At 39.1% G+C, this 19,075-nt stretch overlaps 1 protein-coding gene across 8 annotated transcripts in view; it reads left to right on the forward strand.

Moving 5' to 3' along the window:
• Positions 1–4,065: 4,065 nt before the first annotated feature.
• Positions 4,066–19,075, forward strand: part of COL25A1 (collagen type XXV alpha 1 chain) — a 498,892-nt gene continuing 483,882 nt past the window's right edge. For 7 of the 8 annotated variants that reach the window (XM_036025482.1, XM_036025500.1, XM_036025468.1 and 4 more), the window contains exons 1-2: positions 4,066–5,025; positions 6,065–6,134. In XM_036025482.1, coding sequence (XP_035881375.1) covers positions 4,729–5,025; positions 6,065–6,134 — 367 coding nt within the window. In that variant the 5' untranslated portion in view covers positions 4,066–4,728. The remainder of the gene's footprint in view (positions 5,026–6,064; positions 6,135–19,075) is intronic. The other variant, XM_036025471.1, reaches the window with a different exon arrangement.

Consider the following 19,075-nt stretch of genomic DNA (forward strand, 5'->3'; position numbering starts at 1 on the left):
TGTGTGTATAAAGATAGCTACAAATTCCCTCAGACATTTGTTTCTGTTTGATAACTTTGGTGGTGAATACTGGTTAAAAGTGTGGTTTAAGGAAATGAATCAGCCTCAAAAATTGTTAGTGCTAAATAATATTTTCTAAATAAACTGAAATATTTTTTTTCTGTCATGTACTTAATATCTAAAAACAGTATAATATGATTATCCCAGTTACTTATTGGGGTCAGAAAAATCTTTTAAAATACACATATGACATCAAAATGTTAAGTGTGTGTTAGTTTACCTCTATGCTATATTTCTTCTATGGCTCAGTCTCTTAGATACAGGTGTGAACCGTGTCTTTTAAAAAAAATGATCACTTCTACTTACTTAAAAAGCTCTTCTTTGACCTTCATTTCTTTCTCTGTCTTGCTTTTCTCACAGTCACCTCCTTTCTCACTTTAACTTCTTGCCATGTCTCTCTGTCAGATGTCTTTGTTTATCTCCCTTTTCCTGGGTCCTGGAGACTGGTCACAGTAGTGCCTGCAGTCCCTGCCAGTCAGGATCCCGGCCTGGCCAGTGTGAGTAGGGAGAAGAGGGGAGAGAGGCTGCACAGTTTGACTGGTTTATTGTTTTTGAGTTGCACCAATGGGAGACATCAGAGAAATAGAACATATTTTATTCAGTTTAATATGCCTCAGTAGAGGGCATCCTAATTTTACATGACAAGGGGGAAGGCATATCTTTCCAATTCTTTCCCACTGGGCATGTCAGTAAAATAGGAATGCGAAAACATGTGAGAGACAGGGATTGTTATGGCAGGGCCTGCTGGAGTTACAGGGTGTTATGGTGGTTAAAATACAACTTACAATGCTGTAGCAGATGAAAACCGATTTCTCGTGACTGTGATTTTATTAGTTTCCCATTGCTGTTATAAGAAATTACCAAAAACTCAATGACTTAAACAACACAAACTTATTAATTACAGTTCTGATGGTCAGAAGTCCTAAAATCAAAGAGTTGGTAAGGCTGTATTCCTTCTGGAGGCTCTAGGGGAGAACTTGTTCCTTGACTTTGTCAGCTTCTACTCTGCCCCTATTCCTTGGCTTCCATTTTTAAAGAGAATATTAACATCATTCTGACCTCAGAGAGATGTCATTACAGCTCTTTAAGACTATGAGACTCTTACAAGGGCCCCATGGTTACATAGGACCCACCTACATAATTGAAGAAAATCTCCCCATCTCAAAATCCTTCACTTATTACATCTGTCAATTAAGGCCCCCCCTTATAGATTTTGGGGATTTGACTGTGAACATCTCTGGGGGTCCATTCTTCCAATCACATAACTGTTCTACAACCAGCTGCTTGCTTTTACTACTATTGGTATCAGTCTTAGGTAAACTGAAGTTGGCTGGACTGCACCATTTTTACTGCTATTTTAACTTTTTTGAATCCTCCTTGCAAGAATGAACAACTGTAGTCTAATGAATCTACAGATCACCATGAGTTCAAATGCCCAGAGCCTTCTTGGTTCATGCATTCTCTGTACTTGATACAGGGAATCCGCTGGGTTTTGAAATCTCTTGGCTATTGTGCCTACTAATCATATGAATCAAAATTAGTCTTCTGGCTGAAGATGTTGAATACACAAAATTCCAATTCTGTCTCTCCACTAAGATCTGACAGTTCTGAGAGCTTGTAAGAGTTGTTAATGTGCAGGCTCATGCCAATTTCCCCAAAGAATAATATAAAAACATTGCATCATCAAATTAAATGTGTGACTTACTGTCAGCATCAGCCAGCACAGAAAAAGGCCTTTCTACAGAAATTTTAAGAGAGAGAGATCTTGTCTCATCCCAAAAGTTCTTCATTCTTTTTGTCTCCATACTTTGATTAGAGAAACTATCTCATTGTTCATCTATCTCATAGAGGAAAGGGAAGAGGAGAGGGTGAGGAAAAAGATGAACAATGAGAAAGAAGATGACAGACATCATGTGGTAACTTGCAGGACATATACAATTCTGCACTAAGGATAACAGGACATATCCAAGGACTTTGGGTAGATGAGGAGGGCTAGGAAGAAGTCCAAGGTTATCACTGGGTATTTTGGCTTGGGGACACTGGATGTGGGTAAGCTCCATTTACTGTGGTGGGAAACGAAAGAAGAAGAGCAGGGTTTGTAGGTAAGATACAGGTTAAGTTGGAATTGCTTATGGGTCATCCAACTGGAAGTGGCTGACATGCAATTGGCTGTATGGGTCTTAGGCTGAGGAGAGATTTGGGCTTGTAGTTCGGATTTATGACTCATCAGTGTAAGGATGGTAACTGAGAACACTACTGGAAAAGAGAAGATGGCATAAGATAGAGAACTGAGGAGCACCAGCATTTAGAGGACAGGGAGAGGAAAAGCTTGCAAAGGAGTCTAAGGAATGGTTATAGAGGTAATTCGTAATTCAGAAAGAGTTGACATATTCCAAAAATTTGTACCCATTCCTTGGGTGCTATTATTGGAAACATGTTTAATCACAATTAAATGTGACTTGAAAATTGTTACCTTATATGTAAAATGGGACCAATAATTTATTTGCATCACAGGGTTACGAGGCTCAAGTAAAAAAATGTATTTGAAAATATTTTGTAAAGTGTTATACACCAGTGGTACATGAATACGTATCAAAATCATTAGGAAGACTTGGCAAACACACAGATTGCCATGTTTCTGATTTAGTAATAACAGTAATTTTAGGTTCTACTGAATTTGAATTTTGCATAGAGACTCTGATGCTGATATTGCTGGTCTTGGGACCACCCTTAGAGAACTACTGTGTAAAACAAATGTAAGACATTATGCTTTTGACTTTACAGCAAAATTCACTGTTTCCTCCAATGTTGTGGCTGTTTCATCTTCTAATCTTTTTTTCATTCCTATATTTTCCATCAACAGATGTTTCTGAAACATCCTTGTTCTCCTTGGTACCTACTAATATTCATTTATGTATTTGAAAGATCAGCCTATTGCAGTATTGTGTTGATTGTTTACATAGCTTGATTAAGAATAGGAAAATTTTTTTTTTTTTCCTGGGGAGGAGGTGATAAGAAACTCTTTGGAGTAAGAGGTGGGATTTATTTTTTTCAAAGTCAGTTAGACGTAGAATTCTATTTGTTACCTACTTTCAAAAATCCCATTAAAGAACTTGTAATTTGATCCAGAGGGAGCAGCATGAGTAGAGTCAGGTAAGAGGAAAAATTGACCTCATTCTTCAGTCCTTTCCTAAATGCTGAGAAATGTGCACCTCAACGCTGCCTTTTTCAATCCCACAAACCAGGGAATCAGGAAAACGCATTAGCACCCTAGCACAGACTAGGAACACAGAGCAGGGAGGCGACTCGGCCCGTCAAGACAGAAGGAAGCTGGGGGAGGGGGAAAAAAAAAACTTCCTTAGGTGGAGAATCTGCAGGGCCGTGGGAAGAGAAGGGAAGTGGGGAAATGTACCTCGGGCGTCAGCCAGACACTTTGCCTCTGGGCATGTGGGGAAAGTGAGGGAGGAGGGAAAAAGGCTGCCCAGACCGAGACCCCAAGAGCTTCCGCTGCTGCTTTTGAGTGAAGATCTGGAGAGCTGGAGCTTTCTGCTCCACTTCTTCCCGCCTGGAGGCCATTTCTCTAGATTTAACCGTAATAAAAAGGGAGCATTGGGTAGAGACAGTCTAAGCCACTGTCGCAGCCTGGCCCTCGGGCAGACCCTGGTTCAGCCCCTGGCCTAGGCGGGAGAAGTGGCCCTCGGGACGCTAAAGTTACTTGGAGGAGGGGGAGGGGTCTTCAAGCTCATCTCCAATCACTGTTGCCGCTCCAGGAGTTGCATATCTTATGCTAATGAACCTCCCGACTTAGCTTCCCCGCCCCCTTGGGGGCCTAGCGGGCTAGGCGAAGGTGAATATATTAGGATAATGAGGCAGGCCTGGGCCTGGCAAGGGAGGGGGCGCGCTGCCGGGGGGCGCAGACCCAGCCCACACCGAGAGTGGGCGGGGGCGGGGGCGGGACGTCGGCTCCGGGCGCGCGCGCACTCTCACACACACTCACACACGAGCATCTCGAAGTGTATTTAAGGCTCGCACGCGCAAGGCTGCGGAGATCCTTGGGGCTGCCACGACTGGGGCTTTGCCGTTCGCTTTTGCTCCTCCTGGGCCATTTCGTTTCCTCTGTTCTTTGACCCTCCGCTACGCTTTTTGCCCCGCGCTCCTGCCGCGGGTCTCCCACCACTGCTCTCAGCCTTTTTGCCTGGAACTGAGTCCAGGTGGGAAACAGTTGGCGTGCGGAGAAACACAGACTAGGTAGAAATCAGGGGAACTAACAGAAACGCAACAGGTCCCCGTTGCGGGGCGAGGGGAGCGGCAGACACCGCAGCCCTCGCCCGCTGTCCCCTGACTTCGGACTAGGTGTCTGTCCTTTAGGGGCCAGCAGGACCATCCGGGTGGGTTTCAGTACGGTTTTCACCTCGTTGCCACCAGTCCCTAGACTGAGAGTGCTCTTCTCCCCGGGCTGGGAAGGGAGAAGAAGGCAAAGGACTGATGGTCCGCAACTGCTGGTCTCGGCGCTGAGGAGAGTGGGGGTCCACATCCTCGCGCCCCTGCTCCCACTACACCAACTAGTTGTACAGCCACGCTGATTGAACTTTGAAGGAAACGTCCTTTTTCTTTCCTTTTAAGATTATTGGAAGTGGTACAGGGTGGGAGGCAGCTGACCCTGCCACGATGCTGCTGAAGAAGCCTGCAGCGAAAGGAGGGGCCCGGGAGTCGGGATCGGAGGACCCAAGCCCCGCTGGGCAGCGTTGTGCCAGGACCGTACCCTCGTGCGCGGTCCTGGCGGCCCTCCTATCAGTGGTGGCCGTGTTGTCTTGTCTGTACCTGGGGGTGAAAACCAACGACCTCCAGGCGAGGATCGCCGCTCTCGAATCCGCCAAAGGGGATCCTTCCATCCGTCTGCTTCCTGATTGCGTGGATCAGCTGAATGCAATGGTGCAAGAGAAAGTGGAGCGACTTCTGGCTCAGGTGTGAAAGGCTGGGGTATTTTGCTCGTGGATAACATCTGGCACACGCGTGATTCTGTGTATATGATCAACCTCTACCCTTACTGTCCGCATACTTGGTGTGGCTGTGTGTGCATATGCTAGGCGACCATCTCAGTGTAGAATATATTTGTATGTGCACATCCTTTGATATGATCCTCTCTGTGTGTATCATCTTCCCTTACTCTTCTGAATGCTTGCACGTTAAACATATATGGAGCTCTAAAAGAGGGAAGGGTGGCATTTAATCTTCTTTTAGTTTTCCAGAGTCTGATCTGAATCTTTCCCAATTTTGTGGAGAATATTCCTTGCAGAGATAACATTATGTTCTTCATATGTTCTAAGAAGGTTAGGACCATAGGGTTAACATATGGTAGTTACTCTTGAAAGTCACTCTTGAAAGTAAAATAACCGTCCATGTGATTTCGGACCAGTCATTTCATACATTGAATGTTCTCATATTAAATGTTTAAAAATAAAATATAGTAGCTGAATTTTTTTTTTGTAAAAGTGCCATTTGACTTGAGAGTTCAAAATAATCTATATTATATATCAAAATCAGGGGCTGCTTTAAATGAGAATTAGGAGATTTTCTGGAACTTGCTCTTCCAACACAAGAGCCTGTTTGGCAGCAGTTGCAGCACAATATGATAGGCACTTGATCTTCATGTATAAAATATGGATGCTTTAAAATACATAACTTAACCTAGAACTGCAACATGTTAGTAACAGGTTTTTGCATTGATTGCACATGTTTGAGCTGAGGGAGAAGGTGGTGGTAGTTGAACAACGGAAGAAGATGTTATACAGGTCCAGCAGTCTTGATATCATGTCAATAATCATTTTCTTTTTTTAGGGCTTGGGTACTGTTACCTTTTGACTAAAGTCCAAGTACATATGTAAATTTTAGTATGCAGGCTATCAAATGCTGGTGAACCAAACATATGGCCAGAGAATCCCTAAGGAGCCCATTTCTCTATGATACTACTGATTACTTTTAATATCTCTTTCTTCCCCTGCAGAAATCCTATGAACATATGGCTAAAATAAGAATCGCAAGAGAAGCACCTTCAGAATGCAACTGCCCAGCAGGTAAAATGGAACTTATTTAATAAGGTTGGCTCCATAGCAGAGCATTTTAAAAGAAAAGTCCTGTGTCTGTCAAGTCTACCTGTAATAATAGTAAAGAAAGAATGCAGACCTAACTTACTTTAATGAAGTCAACATGTCTCAGTCAAAAGAATGGCAAATAAAGCCCCAAATATTTAAGCAGCAAACCAAGGTCTGTTATGGAGGGCAAAGAAGAGAGATAATCACCAAGGAAAATATGGCAAGATGATGTACAAAGGTGAAATTCATAGAGGCATAGATAGAAAATATTGTCCAATTGTATTCAATTTTAATGTCTGTGGTGAAAAGGACTGTAGAACATGTTACATTCTGAATTTCCTGGTGGTGAATGTTGGATTAGTACAGGTTTACGTTTGCTACTTTTGACATATATTAGTAAACAACCTTAACTTTCTCTCCTGCTTTTATTCTTGTCTATCAAAAAGGTTCTCCTATCCTATAGCACAGGGAAATTAGTAGCTCTTTATCTTGAGCTTTCCATTGCAAACTACTGCATTCTCAATGACCTCTCAAGAAAAGCTCTTATATTTTTACCATTTTTTTTTTGGTGTGCAGCTTTAGGGGATTCTATTAATGACAGCACATTAGTAGAAGGGTGAAAAAGAGATATCAAAGAAAGAAACCTCTAGGTAATCATCAAATTTTCCTTTATTAGCTTTGAGGCTAGGGTTCTGTAGACCTAACAATTTTAGAAGCCCTGGGAATATGTCTGTTGGAAAACATCTAGTGGATTCAAGTGATAAAAGCCATGGAAAACTCTCAGAAGTCAAGATATTTATTTCAGGTAAATATTGTTAATGTGTTTATGAACATTCCATTTCTTTTACCATCACTTATGGAAGAGTGAGTCTGTTACATTTTCTGTACCATTCAGTAACATGATGCTTAGATACTTATGTATGGAAAGGCTACTTCCTGTATTTTTTCATATTCTGAGTATTTTTCTCATGATAACACAGTTAAATCAGCTAAATGTTTAGAAATTTTAAATGTGAACTCCCAGTTGTACATCATAAAAGTTTTACTATTTATGTTCTGCTACATTGTTGACCATAATGGAGCTGTATTTTTTTGTAAACGAAGCCCTTTCCATTGAGAAGACATATATATTAGGTAATAGGGAAATAAGTTAATGTTTGTTTTGACATTGTGGGTTTCATTCTTGGTTGTTTTAAGTTGGAAAAGACCTCAGAAGTCAGAAATTCAAGGAAAGCACTTTTCTAGTGTAGGGATTAACTCGTAAAAGCCTCATCAGCTTGGAAGGATTATTTAAATTCCCAAAACAGTTGGTATAAGACTTCACTGGTCATATCACTTAGAGTCCAGCATTTTCTATTCAGTACTTGTGAGCTGTGTGAAAAATAGCCAGTGTTTAATTAATAGGATTCTTAGTGAACTGGGTAAAAAAGTAGAAAAGTGCCAACCACATAACTGTGCTGTTTTTGTTTTTTGTTTTGAATTTAACTCCTTCATCATGTTTGACATAAACTAGTTGTTGAGGTCTCAAGTGTAATCTGGAAGAATGATATATTTACAGTTTACCTTACATTTGCTTGGATGACCGTTTTTCTTTTTAACATGTTAATTGAATAATAAGTGGTGATTTCACAATAACAAACAAATAAATAATAAAGGGTAAACTCCTTGGCTGTTTTGTTGGCCCTCACTCATGGCTGCTTTACTTTCTTGCCACCACTAGAGCTCCACATTACATCAGTTTTCACCAGGTTACTTGAGAGGTAAATATTTGAAGGTGCACATTTCAATGCACAGAATCAGACAGGTTTCTTGGTGACAAATCGCTGCTTGTGGAATAATTAGATATCATCAAAATAAGGCATTATGTTCAAAGTAGAGTCCTGGGGGAAAACTAGTTATTTCGAGTTATGGTCAGTGAGTTATTGTTTTAGGGAACGGATGGGCTAGCTAAGAGGATTAGAAAGGAGATACAGCACTTCCCACCTGGTCTGTGAGAGCCAGGCTTTGGCTGTAACCCTGGTTTGCAGTGACTAAATGTTGTCACCCAGACATCTGTTTGTAGGGCAGAGTGAGACAAGTCTGTGACCTCAGCTTGCTCAGTTCCTGTGGACAGATGCCCACCCCTTGAAGTTGACACTCTTGTTGACAGTCTCCGTCACAGAGCCAAGGACTGATAGCAAAGGATTAATGCCATGTTGTTTGTGTTCCCTTTAAGTGCTTTTGATAGAACTCAGTGCCAGTGAGGTTTACCCAGGTAGGCTACAAGGAAATCATAAAATTTATAGATTTTTTAAATAGATTTTTTTAAACACAGGAAGGAGCTTTTATGGGAGAGGGATGAGAAAGAATACGATTGAATAATTTTTAATTATATGGGAAGTCCTTTCTCATTAAATCTTCACAACAACCCCGAGAATTAAATATTAGTGATCTCATTTTATAGATTAGGAAACAGGACTCAGAAGGTGATAAATTTAACATAGTAAAGGCAAGGTCAGGATTCATGCCCACATCTGGTAGAATCAAAAACATCCAAGGTTTAGTGAGGAATAGAGAATGAGTACAGGTTTTGGAGCTGGACAGCTCTAGATTGAAATCCTGGGTCTGCTACTGAATAACTTTGTTTGACAAAGTATGAACTTTGTCAAACTATTGAATTCTATATTACAGCCTCCTCATCTGCAGAAAAGTAGTTAATAATAATACCTTCCTCATAGGATGATAATTTAAACAGTCTGGCATATTGGTGGCTATTCATTAGATAATAGCAGTTATCATTCTTTTTACTGTATTATAGGCTATTTAATTCTAATCTTGCCCATAAGGACACATGATAGAGGTGGGCAAACCGAGGTCTGGCGATGTGTAACTTGCTGAAAGTCCAATGGCTGATGACAGGTTTTGGACTAGAACACTATGCCTCACTAAACATATATATGTGTAGATCATTCATACAGATAATCAAACAACTCAGTATCTCAGTGTACACCAAGTTGTTTATACTAGTGTACTAAATTATTTTTACCCAAATTGCAGGAGAAACTGTTGAATATGTAGGTAAACCATGGATGAAGTAGATAAAAATTGGGCTTAAAAGAGTATGGGGATATTGAAAAATTTCTTTACAGTTTTGATATCAGATGTTTACAAAAAGAAATACTTTAACTTTCTGACTCATTTTCACACTTATTTTAACAGGTTTATTGAAGTATAATTTATAATAATTACCCATTTTAAGTGTATAATTTAAAGATTAAAATAACAAATTTATGGAGTTAGGCAATCATCACCATAGTCCAATTGTAGATCACCTTTGTCACCTCTGAAAATTCATGTTTACTTTTTTCATGTGCTCAGAAGCTCTATTTTAAAATATTTGCATTAAAGAAACCCCAAAATAAAATAAAATAAAGTAACATTTAAATGGAGCTCTGGATAGCAGGACATTTGATTCTGCAGTAGCTGAACCATGGAAATTCAGCTGGCATCTGTGGCTTGGCCTCTGTAATACTTGACTCTCATAGTTGTGAATAAATCAGCTTTTCACTCTGGCTATAGAATTCCAGTTAGGGTTTTGTTCTTGGAGTCCAACAGAAAAGTATGTATAAACCAGGCATATGTATGGGAGGATTTCTATCTTCCAACTGAAAAAAAAAAAGAACACTGGGAGCCAGGCAGCCAACCAAATGATGTTTAGAGCACAAAGGTTTCTGTGCCTTACTCATCAGCAGTGTTGGTTGCCCAGGGTATGAGGTATAAGAACCTTATGGTGTAATGGACCAAGAATGTGAATGGGCAATCAAGGATCCAGAATTCTAATCCTGGCTTTGTCATGAGCATGTTATACAATCTGGGGCAAGTCATTTTTAAGAATGACTTTTACTCAGTTTTTATATCCTCCCAAAGTAGTGTTGGACTAGAATGATTTTGAAGGGCATCTGTCAATTCTCCAGGTCTCCAGGTATAAAGAGTCTTCTGTGTGACAAATATCATGCTAGATAGTTTGAATAAGCTGATGATCCGGCAAACTTGGAATCTGCCCTCATGGAGCTTACATTGCAATGAGGAGGACAGACATTTATTTAAAATTGGCATGAATTTGTAGGTGCAACAAGTGCAACCAGGGAAAAGAGCGGTGTGCTTTGGGGCATGTGACCAAAATTTCTTCTATGTTATAAAAACCAAAGATAAATCTTAAATTTTTCTCTGGGGAAAACCCAGAAAATCACAGTAGGATAAAATCATAATATGAGAAAACCTGGCTTCTAATTATAAAGCTGTAGCAATGGATAAAAAGCAGATTGACATAACCTTACCCAGCTTTTGGATTTCCAAGAATTTATGGTCAGGTGAAGGTGCTCAGACACCTGCTTTACCTACACTGATACTCACTGAACCAAAAAAATGGCTTTCACTTGTAAAGATCAGTAGTAGATAGGATGGTAATTTATTCTTTCATTTTCTCCTGGAAACAGTGAGATTTGTGTTGAATAAGAGTCAAAACTTTCTGCCTGGTGGTACTGAACAGGACCTGGACCTTCGGCATTCACATCAGTGAATGTAGCACAGCTAGTCATCTGCTCAGAGTTTAGCTAGAGATAAAAGAGATATACCACATAATTTCTAAGGTCCCTACATACCCTCCAAACCTATGAAAATGATTGTATGCAAAATAAGAATAAATATGGGTAATTAAAGCCCCTGTGATTTATAAATGTGAGTGATACAGGCTCTGGTGGTGGGCTTTGTGGCATCTTATCAATTTGGGGCGGAAAGAGGTTGTGCACTCTTTCCCATCATATGAGAAGACCTTTAACTTACCTTGTTAACACAAATTATGCCCATAAAACTTGTATTCCCTATTAACATGGTTTTTCACTGTATTGTGCATTTTTTCTAATCAGCCTCACACTGAATAGAAAGAGTACATCCAGTCAGGGCATAATGCTGGATTTTCAGTTATGTGAGGTGAAGAATCAGGTCTAGGGATGGAGAAGGGGGGGCATCCTTTCATCAACAAGACCAGGTAAATGGAGGGCTTATGGGGAAGACATTCCAGAATCAGGGCTGTTTTACAGTCCAGGGGGCATTTCCTGTTGTAGGGGAAACTTACAAGACACTCATCAAAATAACATCACTTTTGTTATCTCGAGTGGAAACCATCCAAAACGTATTATGAAAAAGTGTTATTCTTCCATTTTTCCACTTGATAAACACCACTCCGTGGTTTGTTGGATGCTGAGAATTGAAAACAATGTATGAGTCAGCCTGAGTTGCAGGTGGTAGTCCACTGCAGAACTGCGAAACGCAGGAGCTGTCGCACACTCCCCGGTTTGCCAAAAGGGGTGAAGTTCCATGCAGTGGGTTAATGCACCATGACATTTAACACTTTTTTTCCATCTGTGTTAGAAATGTCTGTGGCATACCCACATACTGAATTCTTAGACATGCATAAGTACTGTTTCATTGGGACATGTTCAGCAATCTTGCAATTAAAAAATATTTTAAAATTGACTTTTAAAAAGAAGGAAATGCACAAGAGTGGGAAGCAGAAGTGGAAATCACTTGCAAGTTAAAACTGAGCTCTTTTCATTGGCATCATCCATTCCTTCAAATGACTATTCTGTAAGTCATTTAAATAATAGGATTCCCCGAAGGAATGCCACCAGATGGCAGGCACCGTCCCTTTGTGACCACAAGGAAGAGGAACTGAGCTGCGTAGTGGGACTTCCTCTGTTCCACCAGCTCCTTATCAATTAAATTCCTAGTTACCTTCTATCTCTTGACTTGTGCTTGCAATGGAAAAGATTTATAGAGGAAGAAAGTAATTTCTTCCATCTATATTTGAAGATTATAATGTCCTACCTACAAGCTTTAAGATATTTAAAATGATCTAGTAAATTTCACATTTGTATTAGTCAAAAATTTTAGTTATTTAGTTCACAGACATGAACTTGAAGGTAGTAGTCTAATAGGTAGAATTAAAGAACTAAATTTAATTGAATTTACCAATTGGGGATTTTGTGCTTATGTTTTATAATTTCTCAGAATCAACAATCATTTGTAGTCACTATCATGCCTTTGACATGATTTCATCTGGAGTCCCCATTTCAACTTCAGTTACCACATAATGATAGTTGAAATATGTTCCTTGTTTTTCACGTTGTGTTTCTTAGTCTGATTGCTTAGTTTGATTAGCCAGGAATGCCAAAATCTTGTACATTTGGATATGAATAATTTATATTTTAGGAGCTCTAGACTTCTGGATTATATACACAAAGTTTATAGTCAGCACACATTTCAATATAATTTTCACATTTAGGCTAAGTGGCTGAGTAAATTATATGAATTGTAGCCAGTTTTAGTTTGCGCATTATGGTAGTGTTGAGATGAAGAACATGTCTAACTAGAAGTAGGCTGGTCCTGCTAGGGGCAGAGCCTATTTTTCCTTTCTTTACTAAGAGTTCACATGCAAGGAGAGCAAAAGCAGAAGGAAGAAACTACAATATCCCCTAATCTCTGGGAACCAAATCTCCTCACCATCTTATTTGGCAAGGCTGGTGTTTTAGCATTCCTGCTGTAGTGCAACTCTGGGCAATGGTTTGAGAGTTAAGGAAATGGTTTGAGAGTCAAAGGGATTCTTCACTATCGCTTTGTCTCCAACAGCCTCTTTGGTTCTTGTAGCAGCTGATGGGGGAGAAAACTTTTTTAAGAGCTTCTCCTTCAAGTCTATTTACAGGGCAAGAATGGTGTTCTCCTTTTTGATTTTTAAGATACTAGAATTAAGTATGCCGGGAAAATTGACACAGTCCTTTTCCAATGTTCTTGTATCTTAAGTTGGTTCTGGCAATTATGAAAGGTAAGATGTTTGTATTACTCTTCTAGGAATTATGAAACTCCATTTTATATCTCAGAGGCTCCAGAATCCAGCTGGGATTTTTTAGATATACACGGTACGATCAGAAGATAAAACATTTCCACAAATCACATAAAAAACAACCCTTTGACTTGAAAGTCACATTAGAAATGCTGGCGAATTCTAGGGCCTTGCCAGGGAACTTTGGAATGCTATAAATTCTTTTTTTTTTAATGGAAAGAATTGGGGTTCCCAAGGTCAGAGCTGATAAAGTTTGAACGGAAACAAGCTGCTGAAATAACTGCCTTTCTAAAGATGGTTATCAGCCTGGTTGAGGGTCCAGTGAGTTAAGTGGGTCAAGAATTTGGTGACTCTGAGTTCTCTATAGAAGATTATTTAGAAAGTTCCTAATGATCATAATGAGGATCTGTCAGCTTGACTTGGTTGAGGACTTTTAATGTGGTTTATCTCTTTATACACACCGATATTCTTATCCACAAGCCCCCATCCCCCTTTTTAAACTTTTTCTCTGAGGACTTTGTGAGCCAAAACCTATTAAAGCTAATATAAATCTTGGAGATCAAGTAGTTCAGGGTTCTTCCAACATTTCTTAAAGAGGCTGAGATTTTTTAAAAATGAAATCTTATGAGAAAACCAAGTATATGAAATTGGATGCAATGTTAGCTACACACTGATTGACCTTGAAGGTCAGAGGAGACAGAGGCCAAAACCGTTTAAGCTATTTCTTTCTGCTGCTCAACCTCCTTCCCCATGATGGCCCATGAGGTATCTCCAGAGACTCATAGGACTCTGTTAGAAAATCAAGATACTGTTAGAAAATAACTTGAAGTTCAGTTCCCAGTGTGATCCCAGCTCTTGTGTTTAGAGATACCGTACCCTTGTCAACACTGAACACATCTCCAAAAGTCTGTAACTGAAAGCATTACTAGGCATAATGAAAGCAAAATTATTTATTAAAATGAGTATAATCCTGAAATTACTCTAATATAATATTGTTTTATAATGGGTTGTAGTAGTCTGGCAAAGGAGATGTAAAAGCAGCAGTCACACCGGAAAGCTGGGCAAATGTAGCATGTGACTGAGCACAGCACTGTTGATCAGGAAATCAGCTTTAGCCTTTTTCTTAGTCACTTATTTTTTAAGGCTTCAAGTTACAATATAGATCTTGTTTTTTTTATGACAGTTTCTGTGTTTTTAAATTTTTTCTTTTTTCTTTTATTCTTTAATTCTAGATATTACTGTGGGGCTTTATCACCAAGTTACAGAAATCCATTGCCTTTAAAATATATTTATTGAAAACAATTGATTTTTAGACTAACAGTTAATATTTAGATTGGAAAGTAGTTTATGAAAAACATCTATCCCCCAAATTCTGTTACTTAGAGATAATTTATATTGTGAGAAAGTTGTTATTAAAGATGTTTCTAAGATCTTTGAGACTTTCTTACCTGATTTGATTCTTATTTGTGTTAAGCTGATGATGTTTATTTATTGAAATTTAAATTGACTGTACAATGAGAATATATGAATTGTGCATCTGTGTTTAAATAATGATAGGAAAAATCTTTCGGAATTAACATTTTACCCCCTATGAAAATATATATATATATCAAGAGAAAGTGTATATTTGGGTACAGTCATACTGTGACAAGTACTGCAAATGGAAATTTGGAAGACAATACTCTACCTCCCACTTAAACAAATGTCCTCTGTCGTCAGCAATGTTATTTACTGTTTGAGTAGCTTGTGGACAGTAGTTTCGCCAAGTGCAACACCTTCCTCAGTCGTCTTATTGGACAGGTAATAGGATGACACAGCATCCGTAAAAGTTACTGAGCTTTATTGAGCAATTTATTTTCTCCTTAATGCACAGTCTCAATCTATGGGCTTCCAGGAAGTCTGGAAGAGGAAAATGACTTTTTAAAAAACTATTTTAGTTACTTGGCCTTTTGAGAGAAAACAATTATTAGTAAAGCAGCAAAGATAGGAAGTCTGACCAAGTACTGAAGGCTGGAAAGGTCATACATGCCAGCCAAAGCTATTGTAAGCTGCAAACCAGGTTTAACCAAGCACACTGTATCCCCTGAAATTTCTTCCAAAACCCTCCAGACATGCTGACAACTTCCTAGGAGTTTAAGCAGCAAGCCTGACTGCTTAAAGCAGCAAGTATGGCTTAGTACTGCTATATATGTTATGCATCTGGAAGTTTTTAATAAAAGAAAAGCTCTAACATTGAGACATTACATCTGTAAAGAAACCAGGGCTTTTATGTTCTTGTATATAGTTTCCTTCTGTGCAAAGTTATTTAATGCTCTACATTTTAGCTACTTCTGAGGATACCTTCCTGAATATTGGTTTGTTCACAATCAAGTTTTGTATGAGGAGTGCTATGTATTGATGGTAAAATGTATATTATCATTTTTGGATTATTAAACATTTAATATATATTTTATGGCAAAAAGTATCCTTGAATTGAGAGGTCTGAAGTATACTTTCTGTTCTCTGTGAGCCCAGGACACATGAGACTCAGAATGTGTTGTATTCTTTTATTCCTTTATCTGCTTGACATAAAACTCTTGCTTCCAGCAGCAAGAAGAAAATCTTCAAGAAGCAAGTCTAGGTAGAAAAATTTAATAATCAGTCACATTTATCCCCTATGTATATATATCTCATACGTCATTTTTTCTTTATTTTCAATCTTTTATAAATCTTGAGTTTTATTTAATTGTAGTCATCTACCACTAACATTTATTTTTTCATTTCTAAATTATTTTTATTTTTAATTACATTGATATACATTATTGTATTAGTTTCAGGTATACACTCCAGTGATTACACACTTCATAACTTACTAAGTGATTATCATCCCAATAAATCTTGCACCTATCTGCCACCATACATAGTTATTAAAATATTATTGACTATACTTCCTATGCTATACTTACACCCCATGACTATTCTGTGACAACCAATTTATACTTCTTAATCCCTTCACCTTTTTCACCCATCCCCCCATACCCTTCTCATCTGGCAATCATCAAAATGTTCTCTACGTATCTATGAGTCTGTTTCTATTCTGCTTTTGTGTTTAAGTTCAATAGATGTGTATTTATTGCCATTTTCTTGTTCCTATTTTTAAATCTGTTTTCTTCTTCTTTTTCTTAAAGAAGACCCTTTAACATTTCATATAATACCTTTTGTCTTTTGAGAGAAAACAATTATTGGTTTGGTGATGATGAACTCTTTTAGTTATTTTCTTGTCCGGGAAACTCTTTATCTATCCTTCAATTCTAAATGATAGCTTTGCTGGGTAGAGTAGTCTTGGTTGTAGGTCCTTGCTTTTCATCACTTTGAATATTTCTTGCCAATCCCTTCTGGCATGCAAAGTTTCTGTTGAGAAATTGGTTGTCCATCTTATGGGAGCTCCATTGTAGGTGACTAACTGCCTTTCTCTTGCTGCTTTTAAGATTCTGTCTTTGTTTGTAACCTTTTGCATTTTAATTATGTTGTGTCTTGGTATGAGCCTTTTGGGTTCAACTTGTTTGGGACTCTGTGTTTCTTAAACTTGTATGTTTATTTACTTCACCAAGTTAGGGAAGCTTCCTGTTATTATTTTTCCAAGTAGGTTTTCAATTTCTTGCTCTCTCTCTTCTCCTTATGACACCCCATGATGCAAATGTTGGTATACTTGAAGACTTCTTACACTATTCTCATTTTCTTGGATTCTTTTTTCTTCTATTTGTTCTGATCAAGTGTTTTTTGCTTCCTTTCATTCCAAATCACTGATTTGATTATATGCTTCATCTACTCTACCATTGATTCCCTGTAAATTATTCTTGTTTCAGTTAGTGTATTCATTTCTGATTGGTCTTTTGTATGCTATTGAGGTTCACACTAAGTTCCTTGAGCATCCTTATAAGCAGTGTTTTGAACTCTGCATCTAATAGATTGCTTGTCTCCATTTTGCTTAGTTTTTTTTCTGGAGTTTTGTTCTATTCTTTCATTTGGACCATGTTTCTTTGTCTCCTCATTTTGACAGCCTCCCTGTGTTTATTTCTATGTATTAAATAGAGCTGTTACATCTCACAGGTTTGGTAGAATGGTCTAGTGTAGTCAGTGTTCTGTAGAGTCCAGTGGCACAGTCTTCTCAATCACTCAACTGAGCATGCAAGATGTATCCCTTGTGTGGGTCATACACATCTTCCTGTTGTAGCTGAACCTTGATTGCTGTTGGAACATCAATGGGAACAATTTATTTTCTGGCTGATCAGTTGCAAGTACTGGCTGTGACCACTGACCTCTGACCATCATGGATGTCTAACTGTGCAGGGGCCCACCCCACATAGCAGGACTTACTTTAGTGTGGCTCTGGTGCCCACTGAGTCTTCCCCTTGAGTGTGTCACCTGTGGAGGTGATTGGGTGGTGATGCTTTTATGTGGTCTGAAGCTATCCACTTGATGTCCTGGCTCTGGGGCCTCCTGGAAGGTGCACACCAAGGTCAGCCACTGTTTGTGTTTGGCCTGGGGCAATCTGAAATGAGCTACAAAGTGATCTGCAGATGGTTGCTACTTGTGCTGGGCTTGTGGGTACCCAGGTGAGGCCAAACTGCAAAACCAATGCCAATTTCTTTGTTTGTTTGTTTGTTTGTTTGTTTGTTTGTTTTTTAATATATTTTATTGATTATGCTATTACAGTTGTCCCATTTCCCCCCTTCTCTCCCCTCCACCCTGTACCCCCCTCCCACCCACATTTCCCCCTTTAGTTCATGTCCATGTGTCATACTTATGAGTTCTTTAGCTTCTACTTTTCCCGTACTATTCTTGCCCTCCCCCTATCTATTTTCAACCTACATTCTATGCTACTTATTCTCTATACCTTTTCCCCCTCTCTCCTCCTCCCACCCCCCTGCTGCTAACCCTCCATGTGCCCTCCATTTCTGTGGTTCTGTTCCTGTTCTAATTGTTTACTTAGTTTCTTTTGGTTTTGCTTTAGGTGTGGTTGTTAATATTTGTGAGTTTGCTGTCCTTTTACTATACATGTTTTTTCTTTATCTTCTTTTCTTAGATAAGTCCCTTTAGCATTTCATAAAATAAGGGCTTGGTGATGATGAACTCCTTTAACTTGACCTTGTCTGAGAAGCACTTTATCTGCCCTTCCATTCTAAATGAAAGCTTTGCTGGATAGAGCAATCTGGGTTGTAGGTCCTTGTCTTTCATGACTTGGAATATTTCTTTCCAGCCCCTTCTTGCCTGTAAGGTCTCTTTGGAGAAATCAGCTGACAGTCTGATGGGAACTCTTTTGTAGGTAACTGTCCCCTTACCTCTTGCTGCTTCTAGGATTCTCTCCTTCGTTTTTACCTTGGCTAATGTAATTATGATGTGCCTTGGTGTGTTTCTTCTTGGGTCCAACTTCTTTGGGGCTCTCTGAGCTTCTTGGATTTCTTGGAAGACTGTTCCCTTTGCCAGATTGGGGAAGTTCTCCTTTATTATTTGTTCAAATATGTGCTCAATCTGTTGCTTTTCCCCTTCCGATTCTGGTACCCCTATAATTCGGATATTGGAACGTTTAAAGGTGTCTTGGATGCTCTTAATCTTTTCCTCAATTTTTTGAATTCTTATTTCATCATGCTTTCCTGCTTGGTTGATTCTATCTTCCTTCTGGTCCACTGTATTGTTTTGAGACTCATATTCCTTCCTTTCACTATTGGCTCTCCTCTGCGTGTCTTCCTGCATCTGTTTTATGGTAATCTGCATTCTTTCATCTAAATTTCGTCCAAAATCCACCAGTTCCGTGAGCTTTCTGATCACCAGTGTTTTGAACTGCGCATCTGATAGATTGGCTAGTTCTTGGTCGCTCAAAAGGATGAGTCCTGGGGGACTGATCTGCTCTGTTGAAAACATAGTTTTTGTTTTTTGTTTTTTCCCCCTGTCTCTCCTTTTTTTTTTTCCGGTCTAGTTGCTCTTGATGCGGTGGGGGGCAGAGCCTTAGGTGCTCACCAGGGCTGGGCACCCCAGTCGCTAGATTGTGACGTTATATGTGGGGGCG

This window comes from Phyllostomus discolor, chromosome 1, assembly GCF_004126475.2.
Source record: "Phyllostomus discolor isolate MPI-MPIP mPhyDis1 chromosome 1, mPhyDis1.pri.v3, whole genome shotgun sequence".
Classification (NCBI taxonomy): Eukaryota; Metazoa; Chordata; class Mammalia; order Chiroptera; family Phyllostomidae; genus Phyllostomus; species Phyllostomus discolor.